Source organism: Diachasma alloeum, unplaced genomic scaffold, assembly GCF_001412515.2.
Source record: "Diachasma alloeum isolate Michigan unplaced genomic scaffold, Dall2.0 Dall_scaffold_00214, whole genome shotgun sequence".
NCBI classification, from domain to species: domain Eukaryota; kingdom Metazoa; phylum Arthropoda; class Insecta; order Hymenoptera; family Braconidae; genus Diachasma; species Diachasma alloeum.
This window is the reverse complement of record NW_021680379.1, coordinates 1,158,182-1,176,527: the sequence shown is the minus strand read 5'-3', so window position 1 is coordinate 1,176,527 and position 18,346 is coordinate 1,158,182. Positions and strand designations below refer to the sequence as shown.

The 18,346-nt window shown below is 33.9% G+C and overlaps 1 protein-coding gene across 1 annotated transcript in view; it reads left to right on the top strand.

Annotated features, from left to right (window-relative positions):
• The window catches only part of LOC107037256 (solute carrier organic anion transporter family member 3A1), a 73,796-nt gene extending 56,656 nt beyond the window's left edge, over positions 1 to 17,140 (top strand). Inside the window, exons 4-12 of the mRNA XM_015255717.1 lie at positions 3,006 to 3,232; positions 3,442 to 3,582; positions 3,679 to 3,801; positions 9,223 to 9,387; positions 11,067 to 11,262; positions 11,342 to 11,492; positions 14,748 to 14,988; positions 15,075 to 15,203; positions 16,266 to 17,140. Of these exons, the coding sequence (XP_015111203.1) occupies positions 3,006 to 3,232; positions 3,442 to 3,582; positions 3,679 to 3,801; positions 9,223 to 9,387; positions 11,067 to 11,262; positions 11,342 to 11,492; positions 14,748 to 14,988; positions 15,075 to 15,203; positions 16,266 to 16,447 (1,555 nt within the window). The 3' untranslated portion in view covers positions 16,448 to 17,140. The remainder of the gene's footprint in view (positions 1 to 3,005; positions 3,233 to 3,441; positions 3,583 to 3,678; positions 3,802 to 9,222; positions 9,388 to 11,066; positions 11,263 to 11,341; positions 11,493 to 14,747; positions 14,989 to 15,074; positions 15,204 to 16,265) is intronic.
• Positions 17,141 to 18,346: the final 1,206 nt, after the last annotated feature.

Below are 18,346 nucleotides of genomic sequence, written 5' to 3'. Positions count from 1 at the left end.
TTTACGAGTCGTTCCCTTTCCACCCCCAAGCCCCTGTATCACATTCGCCGAGGACAAGGGAAAACCTAAATTTAGGAAAAAACCTGCCCAGGTAGTCGTCTCTTGTGAGACTTCCGCTCGACAATGAAATTGTGAGATGTAGAGTGTCACAAATTTGGCGCCCAAGCCGGGAAGCGAATCCGGGTTCCCCGACATACCAACCCCACAGTCACTGCCGTCGGTATATTGGAATAATATTATTGTATATGTTCCTAGCAGAGGTTCATGATTGGTGGTTGAGTTAGTAAAGTTATTTGTGGCCGTCCACATGAAAAGAATTTACTTCATCGATCTTAGTTTATCATCTACGTCACTGTTTGATTTTTTTTCATCTACATTAACATGACTATTTTGAAAATGATTCGTTTTTTTTGCTCAAAATTTGTGGAATTTCAACAAAAGTTCCACGGTATGTACCTCAAATCATTTGTCTCTTCTTCGCGTATATATTTCAAAGCATCCTAAATTTCAGAAGAGGTTGGACGCAATATTAGGTTTTTCTAATGAAACATCAACGATAAATAAAACAGTTTAGCGGGTTTTAAGAAGTGGATTTAAGATGGAGTTGTATTTTAAAGTTCCCATCTGTGTTATTTTGTAGATTGATGTTAGTTATTTGGCCTAGACGGTCTCCAGCAATGTGACAGGTTCAATAAAAATTAAAAGGATTTTTTGTCGATAAACCAACATTTCGGCCTCCCAAGAGACCCTCATCCAGGGTTCCTATGAGAACCCCTATTTAATCTTCTAATCAACTATTCAAACTATATAAATTACATTAAAAAAACCATGCAAGTCACATATTACAAAAATTATGAAATGTTGATACGTACGTAAAAAATCAGAAGCAAATCCGATCAATATAGAAATTTAAAAAAACTGAGGTTTCTCATGCGTAAGAAATATTTTTCAAAAATCGATTCTATCTTGACATTGTCTAGTTTTTTTTGCTTCCGAATGGAAGCCTTGCAATCGTTCAATTTTTACTTTTTCTAATTTTGCTTGGAAATAATGTAGAATGGTCTAAAACGAAAAAATACGAATTTTGAGCACCCTATGTGTTTCTAAATGGTCATCGGGTGGTCACTTTTTCGTAAATTAAATGAGTAAACGGCTAAAACACTTCCAAAAAATTTGAAATTTTGTCAGATATTGGTATTGAATTGGAATACTTCTCTGTAAAATTTCAGCCCGAACGGTCCATTAGTTTTTGAGAAAAAGCAATTTGTTTTTGTTTGGTTTTTCGTGGATATCTCAAAAACTGTGCAACCGATTTCTATATATTTTTTTTAGTTGATCACAACTAAAAAATAGTTTTATAACAGTAAATAGTGATAACAGTAATAGTTTATTGTTAATAGTTTTATAATAGTGTTAATAGTTTTATTTTATTTTTCAAAATATTCGTCTCAATTTCCAAGCAAAATTAGAAAATGTAAGGAGCAAATGATTGCAACAAAGTTTTGAGCAATTCCCCAAGTTGAGGTGAAAGGAGAAAAATTGAATTTTTGTACTTCATTTAATAAGTATACTATAATTACAAATTTATTTTCAATTTCCGTTCGTTTTTTGCTTCAGAATGGGAGCATTGCATTCGTTCAAAATGCCTGTACGACCTCTAACTCTTGAAAAAAAACAAGATATTAACGTAAAATTTGGTACAGGTTTCTACAAAAAAAAATATCTTGCTCAAATCATTCGGAAGCTTACCATCAATTTATTGATGGCAAAAAAGAGATTTACATACGATTTAGTAACATGTCTGCAGTCGCATACGTGCTGTCGCCTACTTATTTTTTTCAATTTTGAGTGATTTTTTTGGCCTTTCCAATTGGAATTACCATTTCCATTGAATTGTAGACAAATGACCTGAAATTTAAATTGCAAATTTGAAGATTTCAAACATCTTAATCATTTTTACTTGAAGTTTGAGGTGAAATTTCCCACAAGTGTATACGTTTGGTTGTTTTTTCACATCTCATTAAATACCATATTTCCATAATGAGTGATTTGAGATAAAAACGTCCATGGAATTTGCCGTTTGCAGTTGATTCAGCTGTAAAAGGTCTCTCGCTATTTCCTTCTGGATTCACTCGTCTGACACGTGGAATTCTTGATTAAAAGATGTGAGATATTTGAATAAATATTTTTCATTTCTTCATTAAACCTTTTCAGTAGTTCAAAGTTTCAAATTTATATTTTTCCTGCGACCTTCCATTTATAGGGAAATATTTTCAAAACACAATCATAGCAATGCGGCGAGTCTTGATAGATCAATTACTCACACATAGAAAGGAATCATAATATTCATTTATTTGCGTTTAATGGCTTCTGTTGCAAGTAAACATGCAACCGACTATCGTCCCAAGGCTTTCAATCAGTGGAATTACATTCTGTCAGAAGTACGGGATTATAGACTATATTCGAAGAATAGTAGAAGCAAAAACTAATAAAGTTGAACAACTTGAGTCAAATTGTGTTTTGGAGTCAGAACAGATGTTTGCACAAGTCAATAATAAAAGAAAATGAGGTGGAATGCTAATACTTTTCGTGAGAAAAGGTCGATAATACATACAGATTTATGTACTTTTCTCCACTTTTTTTCCATCTGTTCAAATATCAAAACTGCGTTATTTGACATTGATGGTTTCATATTGTAAGCAGAATGCGATAAATTTTGTCACTATGTCCTTCACTGAACAGAAATATTCTTGACTCAAGAATTGTTGAAGGGAGCATGTCTCAATGTCTCGAATGAAGAATAATTCTAAGAAGCAAATATTCTAAAATCGAGTAATTTATCGTATACCCGAAGATCTTGAATGCTCCAAGCAAGAGTTTTCAAGAGAATACGATGAAAGGAAACATAGAGTCAAGAGAACGCCTACCAGAATGGATGAAATAAATAAGACGATGTAAGAAAGACAAGCACGAAAAAAATTCACCTAATCATATTCATCTTACAGAACAATTGGAGCAACAAGTTCACCACATTCTACCACTGACGCAGCAAAATACTGCGAGGGTGAATTCCTGGATGATCAACTAATCCAGAGTAAGATAACAACAGTGGTACTGACAATATTTTTTGTCTCCCTGTTGGGCGTTGGTATGGGACAAACTGCGGTCTACACACTCGGTATACCATACATAGACGACAACGTTGCATCCCGAGAGAGTCCTTTGTATTTCGGTGAGTCGGCGTAAATAACCGTCCCTCTGGCATTCCCAAGCTCTTGGTGTACATTTTTTTCTTCCATCCATTTATATATATTTTTTTCTCTCCTCATCGTTTCTTTAATGGCTTTGCTAAGCATCGAGAGGAGCCCGAAAAAACGGGTTCCACCGTCTCACTTTCCCCATAGTCGCTTGATTTGTGCAACAAAATATTTTGCATTTCAGCCATTACAATAGGGGTAAGGATTCTCGGTCCTGCTCTTGGGTTTATCCTTGGATCACTATGCACGATGCTCTACGTTGATCTTGCTGCTGAACCGCAGATCACACCCACTGATCCGAGATGGGTTGGTGCTTGGTGGCTTGGTAAGTTGTGAAGAATAAAAGAGTCTTGTTTCACTCTGTAAAAGCAGTGATAAAAATTCAGAGTAAATATTCTCAACGTTTTTATCCATCTCGCAGGTTTAGTTTTGATAGCTGCGATGCTCATGCTGGTCAGCATTGCCATGTTCGCCTTTCCCAGTCGATTGCCAGCCAGTCGATCTGCACCCAAGATAGAGGATTCGAAGAAACCGAGTCTCAGAGGTGAGTGGACGTCATACATTCGAGTATAATATACGAGTTTATGAGTTTTTCCTCCAGAATTTAGAAAAATGTAAGAAAATTCAGGACTATTCGTTATTTAAGAGGCGCCAAATGTAATAAACGACATTGTATTTTAATAGTTGGATTCATAAAGACAGTCTTTTCTGAAACATTTCTGTTCTTGATTACATGAAAGATTGAGAAAAGTGACATAGCGAAATACATATCATTGTACGAATCCATTTGCCTATTTAAATAGCAAATAGCAGATGAATGAGTCAAGGGTAATAAGTCCCTTAGAATATCGAACTACTCCCATTCGATGCTCATGGAATAGCCCCTGGCCTTGTTCGCCTATTGGGTGAAAGAATCTTTATCTCTTCCTCAAGTTCAAATCAATGAATTATTCAGAGATACTAGATTTGGAAAAATCTAAGGAAATTCTTAACTATTCGTTATTGAAGGGGCAGCAAATGTGATAAACGACATTATATTTTAATAGTTGGATTCATAAAGACAGTCTTTTCTGAAACATTTCTGTTCTTGATTACATGAAAGATTGAGAAAAGTGACATAGCGAAATACATATCATTGTACGAATCCATTTGCCTATTTAAATAGCAAATAGCAGATGAATGAGTCAAGGGTAATAAGTCCCTTAGAATATCGAACTACTCCCATTCGATGCTCATGGAATAGCCCCTGGCCTTGGTCGCCTATTCGGTGAATGAATCTATCTCTTCCTCAAGTTCAAATCAATGAATTATTCAGAGATACTAGATTTTGAAAAATTTAAGAAAATTCATGTCTATTGGTTGTCAAAAAGGCACTAAATGTGATAACTGACATTGTATTTTAATAGTTGGATTCACAAAGATTGTCTTTCTTGAAACATTCCTGTTCTTAATTAGATGAAACATTGAAAAAAGTACATAGCAAAATACATATCGTTGTACGAATCCATCTGAGTACTTGACTAGCTAATGAGTGAGTCAATAGTAATAAATCCCTCAGAATATCAAACTATTCCCATTCGATGCTCGTGGAATAGTCCTTGGCCTTGGTCGCCTATTCGGTGAAAGCATCTTTATCTCTTCCTCAAGTTCAACTCAATGGATTGTTCAGAGATCCAGTAAAACCCGGTTAAACCCGAAAAACGTCATAAAGATAAGAAACCATCGTATAATGTTTGTCACGATAAAAAATGAAACATAAGGTAACCATTAAAATCTGGGTGCTCATCTTGAGCGATCGCCTCGAGGATCCTTTAGGTAACCACTGTAAACATGAAAATACACGGGTGTTAGAGGTGTCCTTGGTTGTGCCAATGCACGTGTTGGCCACTTTCTTAGGCTGTGTGAGTCAATAATAATGACTGACCGAGTCGCGAACGGTGGAAGCAAGTTCATGGTCGTATCATGGACCCTGAGGCCACGTGTGTTAGAAAAGCAAATGGTGGAAGGAGGGAGAGAGAGGGTGAAAGGAGTGGGAGGGGCCTATCTCGATGTCAGCTGTCTGGCATACACCTTTATTGTGCCTACAGTTTTATCTGAGTGATTCAAATGATCGATAGAATCTCCAATTACTTTCCCTTTTCGTGGCATTTTTTTTCGCCCTTCCTCTGGGTGCGAGGGGGGTGGGGGAGGTGGGTTATTTTTCCTTTCGCTTTCATTCGATACATCAGTAGCAATATTTCTTGGGCTATCTCCTTCTCCTCTTTATCCTTGTTCTCCTTACTCCGTCCTACCTTGGTCGTGGTCTATGGATCTATGCGGGGTTGCCACGACTCACGACACTGGAATTCCCATTTCTTCACCTCCCTTTCGTTCATCCACAGGGGGACATAAAAACAAATTGTATGGGCGAATGGCTGAGAGGAAGATTGGATTAATTTTAGACGCTAAAATCACTCGTAGGGACCACTGAAATCACAACGAATCTATATCTGCGCTGTTCGAAAAAAATTACAAATTCATTGGATTTTTACGGCAATAATTTTCAGGGGAATGACTTTTAAATTTCAGTGACAATTTCCTCAATTCTGTTTTTGACCAATCAGAGTGCAGTATTCGGGGTCACGTGACGCGTTTCACACTGACAATTTCCTCAATTTTGATTTTGACCAATCAGAGTGCAGTATTCGGGATCACGTGATGCGTTTCACACTGATAATTTTTCTGGCTGCCGGGAAATTATCACCTATAATACCCCAAGACCTTCAAAATTACCGGATATTTCTCGAATGTTTTGTTGCATAGCAACGAGAAGAATCAGCTTTGCAGATTAAAATCTCAAGCGCGCAGCGCGAAGGATTTTACTGCAAAACTGATCCCGATCGTTGATATGTAGGAAAACTTGAGGGAAATATCCGATGAATTTTGAAGGTCGAGAGGTATTTGGAGGAAAATTCCTTCAATTCTGATTTTGGCCGATCAGGGTGCAGTGTTCGGGGTTACGGGACACATTTCACCAAAATGTGAGGAATATCAGTCAAATTCGGAGAAAACAATTGACAGGCTACAGGGAAATTATCAGTCTGATAATTTCCCTGCAGCCGGGGAAATTTTAGCCGAAACTTTCAACAGTTTCGTCGATTATCGTTAGTAGGTTGAGAAAAATGGCGATTTCCTAAGAAGCTTGAATAGATTGGAGTACATATTCTTATTTAGGTAGACAAAAGGGAGTGTTGCAATTATGTGGAAAAGAGAAAAAACAAATTGGTCGAGTAATGTTGCGGGATTTGTTTCCGTATGTTTCCACAGAAAGTTCGTAGTACTGCATGATTGCAGCGCCATATTGCAATTATTTAGTGAAATATTATCATGCGCACAAGCAATTTAGGGAAAAAAAAGAAATGGAAAAACGTAGAGGAAAATTAAATTTTGTCGTGGTCAGCATTCATATTATTTATTTATTTTTAACGTAATTTGTTACAAGAAGCTTGGGACTGGCCATCGTCCGAGGGCCTTCAGCCTGGTATTTACATATTATATACAAAGTGTTGATTTTGGAGTGGCAGCATTCATATTCTGAGTTTTTAGTGGAATAAACTGGAGTCAGCCAGGCGGACACTTTGGCTTTGAGAACAATCGAGATATTATCCTATGAAACAGATTCGACTGTGCCGAATATGAGCCAAATTTAGATATTTTTAATAACGCGCGTGGACTGATTAAGCCATTCCCAGAAATCAACAGACACACACAGACCAATGTTTCCTAAAAAATAATGTTTTCATGTTTCTTGTTATTTCGAGTAATTTTAGCACAAAATTATGGAATCGAGAAGAACGCCGATTGTAAAAGCTTTTCTCCGGGAACGTAAATCCCACTAATTGTGCGATTTCACATTGAGCAGCATTCGTATGCAGGGATCCCCATCAATGTTAAATCTCTGTAATATTACAAGAATTTGACCTTTACATTAATGAACATTTAAAATATGTTGACTCAGTTTTTCAAGTAGTATAATATCAATAATCTGATTTTTTACGAATAATGATGTATTTAAAATTTGTTAATCTGAAACTGTAAATTTACTACTAAGTGAATAATTCAAATTTTTTGAAAGGAGGATATTCGATTTCAAAAGTAATCGTCAATCTTTCTACCTCAATTATTGTTCGATAATATAGTTGAAAATTTGAATATTTGAATTGGTGATACTTAAAATAGCTCTACCACCCTTATGGTAAATTCAAAGATTATTGAAAACTGCAAAAAATTGCAGAAAACTCGATTAGATTCGGAATTCTATTTTTTTTTCTCGATTTAATTATCGTTTTGGTTTTTCAAAGAAAAAATGTTAAAAAATCAGGATTTAATCCAGAGTCTTAAATTAAAATCAACATTTCCATTGTCATCAAAGATTAAAATCTGAATTTTTTTTCATTAGATATGAAAAAATCAAAAAAAATTTTGACACCTCATAAAAAATAATCCACCGTTTTGCAAACAAATTTTACTATTTCCTATCCTCCTATCGTAAAAAGGAGAAAGGAAATCGATCTCGAAATATCTCGAAAATCTCGAATAAGCGTAAGCGTAAGACTGAAACCGAAGCGCCACTACGTGAGGATATGAGAGGACGCGTGCGTAGCACGCGCGGCCGATATCGTATTTATAAAAAGGAAATGTTTGAAAAAATATAAATATTTATATAAGTTTAATTTAGATAATACTGACCGGGTATGCATTTTTTCCAATTTTTTCCGTGCAATTTAGTTGAAAAATTTAAAAAATGAAAATATCCAAAAGTACAGCGTAGCCCGGCCGAAGGGTAGAGCTACTTTAAGTACTCAAAAAATTTCAAGAGTGATGTTATCTAATTAAGGGCTACAATATTTACCGTAATAAAATATTACTAATTTGACTATCTCTTTTCGTATGCTGATTTCAGTAGTAAGATACTATCAAGACAAAGATTTTAGCATTCAAAAAATTGAATTGTATTTTGAAAAAGAAAGTATAAATAAATAGATCGACTAAACGACTTTCGAGAAATTTATGTATTTCCGGAAAAAAATTAGGATTCCACGGCCTTAAAATTGTCTGATACTAAAGCAATTTATCACTAATTTAAAAATTTGGAGAAGTATAATTTGATTTTTTTTGGATTGGTTATCAACGCAGTCTTGGCAAGGCATACATATATATCCCTTTTATCGATATCATAATTACGTTTTATAGATTTTCAATTGACTTTCAATGAAAATTAGACAATCGAAACGATTTTGGATTCCACCGCCTTTAAGGTGTGTCTGATACGTCAGGAATTTCTCACTAATTTCCAAAGTTGGCGCAGTACATGTTGATTTTTTTGTTTGATTGCTTATCGACACAGTCTTGGCAAGAAACATACATATACATCCCTTTTCTAGTTATCATATCATTACGCTTTATGGAATTTTACGTGACCTTCGAGGAAAATTAGATAATCGAAAAAATTTCGGATTCCACAGCCTTGACATTGTATCTGATACTTCAAGAATGTATCACTAATATCAAAAGTTGGAGAAGTGTAATTTGATTTTTTTTTTTTGGATTTAAACCCACGTTTCCTCGACACGAGTGGGATAATTCATTTGTGAAACTGGTATATGTAAATTATATTGAGATTAAAAGATTGTGGGTATGAAGAAATTTTTATTCCTGGTGATCTGGCAACCGCGTGAATCCCAGCGCAAATCTCACCGAGGCCTTTTGTGCTAAGGCCTAGAACCCAATGAGAATGAAGTACCTCATGTATAAGGCGGAGATTTCAGGGGTATTTTAGTACCTCGGGGTACGAAGATTTCCGCTTGAAAACTACATCTTCATTCTTCACGCTTCCACAAATCATTAGACGTGGAAAATATTCCACAGGTGAATGATGAGAAAAACTTCGGACGAGTGTTTAATTACTGGTTTCTTCAATTTTCAGATTTTCCGAAAGCGGTGAAGAGACTTTTGAAGAATGACATACTCATGTTCAGGACTGCCAGTAGTGTACTTCACATATTACCTATTGCTGGACTCTACACGTTCTTACCAAAATACTTGGAAACTCAGTTTCGACTTCCTGCTCATCATGCAAATATGATCTCAGGTATGATCTATATTCGTAATTTTAGAAAATGATGACAATAATTTTAAGATTGGGGTTTTGTCCAACAATTTTTTCTTTTCCAATCACGCAATTTTAAAAATATTGTGACAAAGTGCTAAAAATGCAAAAAAAAGTCTGAAAAAAATTCAGGCTTGAGGTTTTTACGTTTTTGAGCCATTGATAAAATTTCAAATGGGTGATAAAAACCGTTTATGAAATAATTCAATTGTTATTTTTGACATTTAACATTGAATCTAGGGAAAAATGCGCTTTCTCACAAAAAAAGTGGAGAAAAGCTAGTCAATTTGTATAGAACATTATTTACTGATGTCATATAAATGAATGTTTTGAATTTATATTGTTCATCTATCATTTTAAAAAATGACAACAATAATTTCATGATTGGAATTTTATCCAACAATTTTTTCTCTCCCAATCATGCAATTTTAAAAATATTATGACAAAGTGCTAAAAATGCAAAAAAAATTCTGAAAAAAAATCAGGCCTGAGGTTTTTACATCTTAAAACCATTGCCAAATTTCAAATGGTTGATAAAAACCATTTACAGAATAATCCAATTGTAATTTTTGGAATTTAACATGGAATCTAGGGGAAAATGCGCTTTCTCACAAAAAAGTGGAGAAAAGCCTGTGAATTTGCATAAAATATTATTTTCAAATGTAATATAAATGGATGTTTTGAATTAAAAAAATTTTGTGTGAAGTTCTTTAAATTAATCAATGGAAAATTGTGCTCAACAAATTGGAATTTGCGATTGTTATAAGAACGATTATGACATCCCTAGGGTTGTCCCAAAAATTATGGTCAAAGTTGGCAAACGAAAACTTGAGACATCATTGCATTTTAATTTTTGGAGAAAAGTAATCCCACCATAATACCTACAAAGAGGTTATAGAATATAAAATATAGGCGTTTCATGCTTTGAATAGAAAAATGAGTATTTATTTCTTTTATTTTACACAAAAAAAAATTTTTTCGAGGCAAACCTCCATTTTTTAGAAGTCCATTTTCAATTTCTATAGATACTTGACTCTGACTGCAGTTACCCTTAGAATTAGGCATTTTTATCCCTGAAATTGAGAGATATAATCTCTAAGATTCGGCATCGAAACGTCACTAGTGACAGGTGTTCTGAATAAATGCAAGATCCGATCATTTCTTTTTGATTGAAAAGCAATAGTAGAGTGAGGTGTTCAGTCCATAAACGAATAAATCATGACTGTTTACAAATTCAAACAGAAAATTCATACTAGTCTTTAGATTATATATTTTTCTATCTCTTCTAGTTTTTTTTAAAATGATTAATAATCAAAGATAGTGACGCAGTGTTGTGTTCAGCACAATATTAAATTTCTTGTAAAAAATTATTCAAATTCAAATGCGAATACTCCTGGAAGTCACAATATTTGTGTTTAATTTTTATGATCACTATCGCTAAAAATTAGTGAATTAATGAATTAGTAAAAATTAGTTCACTAGCTGAACTTCACAACCACGAATCCCTAAAAATGAGGGATACATCTCTAAAAAGTAAAACTTTTCTTTTTCTGTGTATTTTCACTTCTTCAACAAAAAAGGAGAAAAATCATTTGCTAAAATGCAAATAATGTAATGCAAAACTTCACTTATTCGAACGCCTATTTCACATTTATTTAAAGGTGTGGGAGGAATCCTCGTAATGGGTCTGGGCATTATAATCAGCGGAGTATTCATCCTGCGAGCAAAACCAAATGCACGATTTGTAGCTGCTTGGATAGCTTTCACTGCTGTTGTCTATGCTGTAGGAATGGGCATTCTTATGTTCATCGGTTGTCCGATGGACGATTTCGCTGGGCTCACAACGAACGCAGAGGGGTAAGATATAATCAGACAAATGACTAATGATGGTAGAGTTGAAAGTAAAAGTACTGACGTTTCTATTAATTTTCCTTAGGATTCCTGGTTTTGAGCCGACGTGCGAGCCCAGCTGTGACTGTGATCGTTATAAATTCAGTCCAATTTGTGGGGCTGATAGAAAAACCTACTTCTCGGCCTGTCACGCTGGCTGCTCCAATTACACTGTGACTGATGGCAAAGTTTCTTTGGTAATTTTTGAGCTCATTAGCTTGATATGTTAATTGCTGCTTCATAATTGCTGCTTCATAGATGGGGCAAAATGCCACTTTTCTAAACTTCACTATTTTCTGAACAAACAAGTCGGAAATTGTTCTTGTATTGAATATAGTTTAGTTATTTTTGATTATACATTAGCAAAATGCTTCCGAATGATTATTTTGTACATGATTTCCTTCTATCATGTATAATTATAATTAATTGTTTATTTCATTTTGTTAAATGATTGAATAAGATTTCTTTTGAACTACTTTTGTCAGATTTTCAACTTAGTTGAGTGTTATCATCATCATTATTTTTATTATCCCTTTCTGCTGTACAACCGATTGACTTTTTTACAGTTCTACCTCTCTCCTCAGCCCTTCGATAAAATGTTAACAGAAAAATTTCATTCATACATACTTGAATGAATTTGAAATATCGCACTTATAGAAACTATCAGCAAGCTCACTTTCAGAGAAATTCATTAAAAATTCGAAATTTTCAAAAATCATTATAAAAATCAAATCCACCAATATAGCTATCGTAATTATCTTTTAACTTCAACTTAGTGTCATTAAAACATTTTAAGTTATGATTGAATTCATTTGAAGCACGATGTCGAAAGATATCCTCGGGATTCTGATTTTCAAAAAACAATTTTTGCAAATTTGGAAAAAAATCAAAATAACGATTATTGCCATCGTCTTTATCTTCGAACTCGGTGTCCTACCCAAACAAATTTTTCAAGCAATCATTCAATGATTTCAGATTTTTTTAGTTATCATGAAAAAACCAGTTTTAGAAAAAATTCAAAAATTTCAAAAATTAATAAACGAATTTTATTTCAATTAATAGCAATAGATATATAGGGCTCAACAATACCTACATTTGAGGAGAAAAAAAAGATTCAATTCTATTCATTCATTGGCGGACAATTGAAGAAAAACTTCGTTCCATACGTACATACACGCACACGTGCGCACGAGGTCTAAGAATTGCCTTTTCGGACCTTTTGGATCATAATGTGTCGATATAACACGAAAAATCCGAAACTTAAATTTGAACGATTACAATGCTTTCATGCGAAAGCAAAAATATAAATGGAATAGACTTTTTGTATTATCATTTGAAGGTTTAGAATTGACAGTGAAATCTATGTACACTATCAGTTGTGTAATCCAAATCCGAGGTATTTTCAGTCAAACATGCCTACATTTGTTAAAGATTGTAGGCTTCCAGATGCCAAGGTTAATAAAATAGAGTATGGGTTGTTATCAGTGTTCTCAAGGTCTGATGGCAATGTTTTTTCGGTAATTTTTGTCGAAATCAACTTGTTTGATATACTAATTATTACTCCATACTATGACTTTATTATCGCCTAATTCTGAAGGATGGGCATAATGGAAATTTTTTAATCTTCATTACTTTTTTGTACAAAAATGTAAATGTTATAAACTCCTTAAATCCTAAAGCCATTTGAAGCTTTAGGATTGACACTGAAATCTATGAACTTTATCAGTTCTGTAATCTCAATTCCACGTATTTTTACCCAAATTTGTCAACGTTTATGAGAGATTGAAGAACTACAGATACCGCGATTAATATAATACAGTAATTTTTGTTATCAGTGTTTTGAAGGTCTTAAATGAGTTCTATTGACCTAATTCTCGGAACTTTAATAGTACATGGCCGATATTTTCACGGTTATATACACAGTTGGATCTTACGACATACAAGATTGATATGGTTTTATTTTGAAGCATGAATTATTGTTATGAATTTTTTTTTTTTTCATTTTTTTAAATATCTGATTGAGTGAGGATATTGTGATACATAATATATATTTTTATGCGTCACTTGTAGGCTTCAATGTGATTTTTCCTGAAGTCTGAAATAAATATATTGAAATTGAATTTCAATTTCAAAATAATGGGAAGTTTCTTGAGTGTCTTTCTGATAATTTTGAGTTGTTGATAATTTAATTTGCCTCGCACTTCGTAATCAAAAGTTGAAGATTTCGTAATTAATAAAATTTATTTGAAAATCAATTTGGTTAGTTGTAGAAAGTTATAAAAACTTATGGTAAACAGGGATAGCCACATCCATAAATTGTAATTACCGTTAAATTATGAAGCAGTCAATTAGTTAATATCACTCTTAAATTTTAATTATTGAAGTAATCATCAATTTAAGGCCCAGGTGTACTATCTTTCGAATGTTATCTGCATTTTTTTTATCTTTCGTAATCCAAAATTGTCAATTGAGTGGTACATCATGTAGAAATTCCCAAAAATTATGATAGAATGATAACAAAAATAGAAAAAATTCTGAGCTTTTTCAAAGAGTGTTTTTAATTGAGATTCAGAATGAGTTGAAAAAAGTGTAAATTACAAATATCTGATTCGCTGTGGCAAATTATCTATTAGCTGTCATTTTCCATGGTGAATAACAAAACACTAACTCCTCATGGGAAGTGACAGCTAGGTATCTCAATTTTCAAAACACTGGTATGTAGCCATCTGCTATTTTTATGTGATAAAAGTGTTATTAAAAAATTCTCCAAATTATTTCAACTTTTTTCAAAGAGGCTTTTCCGTAATAAAACTCTTTGCAGTATGGGAAAAGATTGACGAAATCAGTCTTCCCCCTGCATGATATTGGGTGACAGGCCGCCATTTGTCAACGTAAATCAGATACATTTTTCAATTTCTTGTTATTCAACTTATTATGAATATAAATTGGAATGGTCTTTGAAAAAATTAAGAATTTTTTCTACTTTTTTTTTTATTATTCATTCATAATTTTTCAAAACAGCTGCATGATGCAGGACTTAATTGACAATTTCAGATGACGAAAGATGAAAAAAACATCGAGATAACATTCGAAAGATAGTACACCCGGGCCTTAAATAGTCAAATTTCGAATTATTCATTCATCAGTAATTGAGTTAGAAAGATTGACGATTATTTGGATAATCGTTAATTCCTTATAAGAAATTTAGTATTATTTACTAATAGAAAAAGTACAGTTCCATATTTTCAAATATTGAATTCATTATCAATTAGAAATTTCGATAAGTATATGGAAATTCTTTTAACATTGAAGAATCGGAAAATCGATGGCCATCCCTGCTGGTAAATGATCAAAATTTGAATCAATTGCAAACATTATTTAAAATCATAAAAATGATTAGAAATTTTCTGAATGGATGATCTCAATCAAATTGATTAATTTTTCTATTTCAGTTTTCGAATTGTCAATGTATTGGCCAGAACGAAACATTTCCAGAGTTACTGAGTACAGCGAAGATAGGTTACTGCGAACTAGAATGCAATAACATCTGGGTTTACATGATTCTCTTCTCAGTATTTGTTTTCATCCATTCGACGAGTGAAGTAGGTTCAATGTTACTGATACTCAGATGTGTGGATCCCAGGGACAAGGCCATGGCCTTGGGGCTCATACAATTTGCCATTGGATTATTCGGTAAGTAAACCAACTTTTAGTGTTGGAGGTATAATCAGATAATGGATGCATAATAAAATGGTAATCTCGTGTTGTTTTTGAAATAGGAAATGTACCTTGCCCGATAGTTTATGGTGCTGTAGTGGATTCAGCCTGTTTGGTTTGGGAGTATGCCTGTGGGGAACGGGGAGCCTGTTGGCTTTACGACTCAAACATATTCAGGATGTTCTTCCATGGTAAGATCTGGAAAATCACCGCTATAATCATTCGCATTTACTTTTGTTTGCGTATTTCTTTCGGGTACTAGGAATTTCAGATGAAAATGTTGAGAAACTTTTCTTGCAGTTTCGATAATTTCCCTTGAAATGACTTATTATCAATAATTGGATTTTATATTTTACCTTTGGGATCTTTTATGGAAATGATTGCATAATAAATTGGTTTCATTATTCTATAGGGATGGGAGAAATTAAGAGAAAGAGGGAAAAATGGGCTGATTCGAACTTTTTTAAGACGTTGATAACTCAGGAGCAAATTATAGTAATTAAATAATCACAATTATCCATCATTATGCGGTAATTTATCAATCATTATGAATCATTAATTCATAATGATTGAGAAATTATAGAATTTAAGGGGAGACTACTATGAATTTTAAAATTTACGGGCTATTGGAGGGAATTTATCATGCATTGAAAATCAATTATATGTATCTAAAAATGAATAATTAGTTTCCCCCTCAGACGTTTGAAATGTTAGAATTAATCCAGGATTTTCAATTTTTGAGCTACACAGGTTTTTTTCAAAAATTTTTAAAAAAAGTGTACAATAGTAATTACGTGTTTGTTCTTTGCAATTCAACTCCTACGCAGCTAATTTCTTTTTTTTTTAATGCCAAAAATCGCACCATTCATGTAAAATAGTCGGAAAAGTGATCCTCGAAATATTTAAAATATCTGCTGGATTCTCTTATGGCACACATTTTTTCAAAAAGTTTGAAAACAAAACCTCTAATTCAAAAATTGGAGACCCTGGACTATTTTAAACACTTTAAGCGTGTACGGGGGAACGAACAATGAACAATCTATTTTTTTGCACTAATTGAAAATATATTTAGTTAAATGAAATTTTCCAGGTCAACGATTTTTAGACAGTCTCAAAGTATTTCCGATACTTCAATAGCAGACGAACATACGAGCATTGAAAATTCATACTAATAAGCTTGCATTCCACCAATATGTTCATTTTAATGGACTTCCTTCAATTCATGTTGGAATAAGTTAAATTTTTATTTTTAGGTACAACCGGTGGTATCCTCCTCTTAGCATTCATAGTTGACGTAGTTGTGTGGTACAAAGCAGGAAGTATAAATTTTGTCGACGACCAAACGGGTGATGATGCCTCCGCAGAAGAAATGACAACCCTAAAGTCACAAGACGCCCAAGCAGTCGTGAATGACTACAGACGAAATTCATTTTGAATGACGTAAAAACAGACAAAAAGAAAATATATAATTATTTTTCCATGAAAACTTATGGGCGAAAGTGCAGGAGCTCGATTCGTGTTTCGGTTAAATCGCCGACTCAAGAAAGCATTCAGTCAACCGGATCGAGTGACAATGGGGTAATCTGAAGAGAAAATTCTCATTTGGGAGAATAAATGGAATACCACATCGACTATTCAACTGCGTTATTACAGTGAATTTTTAGGGAGTAATCTTAGGAGTAAGAGTTGCCATAGTGAGTGTGTAGTTGGGTAATTATGTGGAAACACAAGCGGATTTTTATTTCATCGAACGAAGGAAAGGTAGTGGGATTTAATGTTGCTTTGAAATTCACCTATTAGGTATTTTTTTTGTTACTGAAGGAAAACAAAAATGAGGAATTAAGGATGTTTATCCTAATCCCCAATCTAGCAAGAATTATTTTAAAGACTAGGGGACTCTGCCCCGTGCTCGCTCCGCTCACCAACGCCCGTATGATCCACATATGACCTCCATAATCCTTAAACTGACCCTTGTGACCCTTAATCCGACCCTCGTGACCCTTAATCTGATCCTCGTGACCATTATGACCTTTAATCTGACTCTCGTGACTCTTATAACTCTTAATCTGACTCCTGTGACCGTTAATCCGACCCTCGTGACCCTTATTCTGACCCTTGCGGCTCTTATTCTGACCTTTGTGACCCTTATGACCCTTAATCTGACCCTTGTGCCGTTTATGACTCTTAATCTGACTCCTGTAACCCTTAATCCGACTCTCGTGATCCTTATTCTGACCCTTATGACAATGATTTTGACCCTCGTGACCCTTAATTGTATAGTCTTAATATCGAGTACCAAATTTTTATCACCAGAAGTCGATTTGGATCTTTATAATATAGAAGGAAATTGATTTTCAGATCTACTGGCAAACTAACTTCAAAAAGTCGGCATTGCAAGTATTCGTTATACGAATATAAAATTTCAGTAATTCCATTTTATTTCAAAATATTTCAGTAATGAAAAAGTAAAGCCTATGAATCTAAAAAAGCTGACCAAATTTTCCTGACGATTCACTCGATTTGTGGAGAATGGATAAACATCCTCAATTCCAATGTCCATGGGAAATAAAAATAGGTGATAGAATAATTTTTTTTTTGTGCCTAAATGCAACGGTGCTACCCACAGAGCGAGATAAATCGGTGTGCCGTGACTCGTTGATTTACATTCGTCAATAGAGTGAAATTTAATCAATCCATGTAGAATCACGTAGTTGAACAGATTAACTTGCCGCTTGTTGAGTTTGAAGTTCGAGATTCCTCAGGGGCAAACAGCTCAAAAGATATTGAATAATTTCACACAAATATTTTTTTCCTCATTCACGGTATCGCCGTCCATTTCACTGAACACAGAGTGGTTTCACCCTACGGGTTTATTGAAGAGGAAAATTATATATTACAAAGATGATGGGAAGTGCACGGTAGTTTAAGATTAATCGTGATTTGATGAATGACGTGAGTGAAAGATTGATTGGGAGAGAGTGAGAGAGAGTTAGGAGAACGAGCAAGATACATTCAACATATTTTTAGACGATTTGACGAAAAAAAGATAATGAAAATGAAGTAATAGTTATTACAAAAGATAAATAGATCAGAGGAAAGTGGAATACAAACAAATGTCTAAGAGTATTTTAATATGATACTGTTTACATGCGACACAATCGTGTCCAGTGTTTTAAGGAAGTTTGAAAAATTCAAGAATGAAATCGTAACTCAAGTTTATTTTAGTGATGAAAAATGAAAAAATACATTTTGGGCATTAGAATCGATAAATCAAAGGTACTAGAAATAGTATTCTTTCCTGCATGATATGGAAATTGCTAGATGAGATGGATAA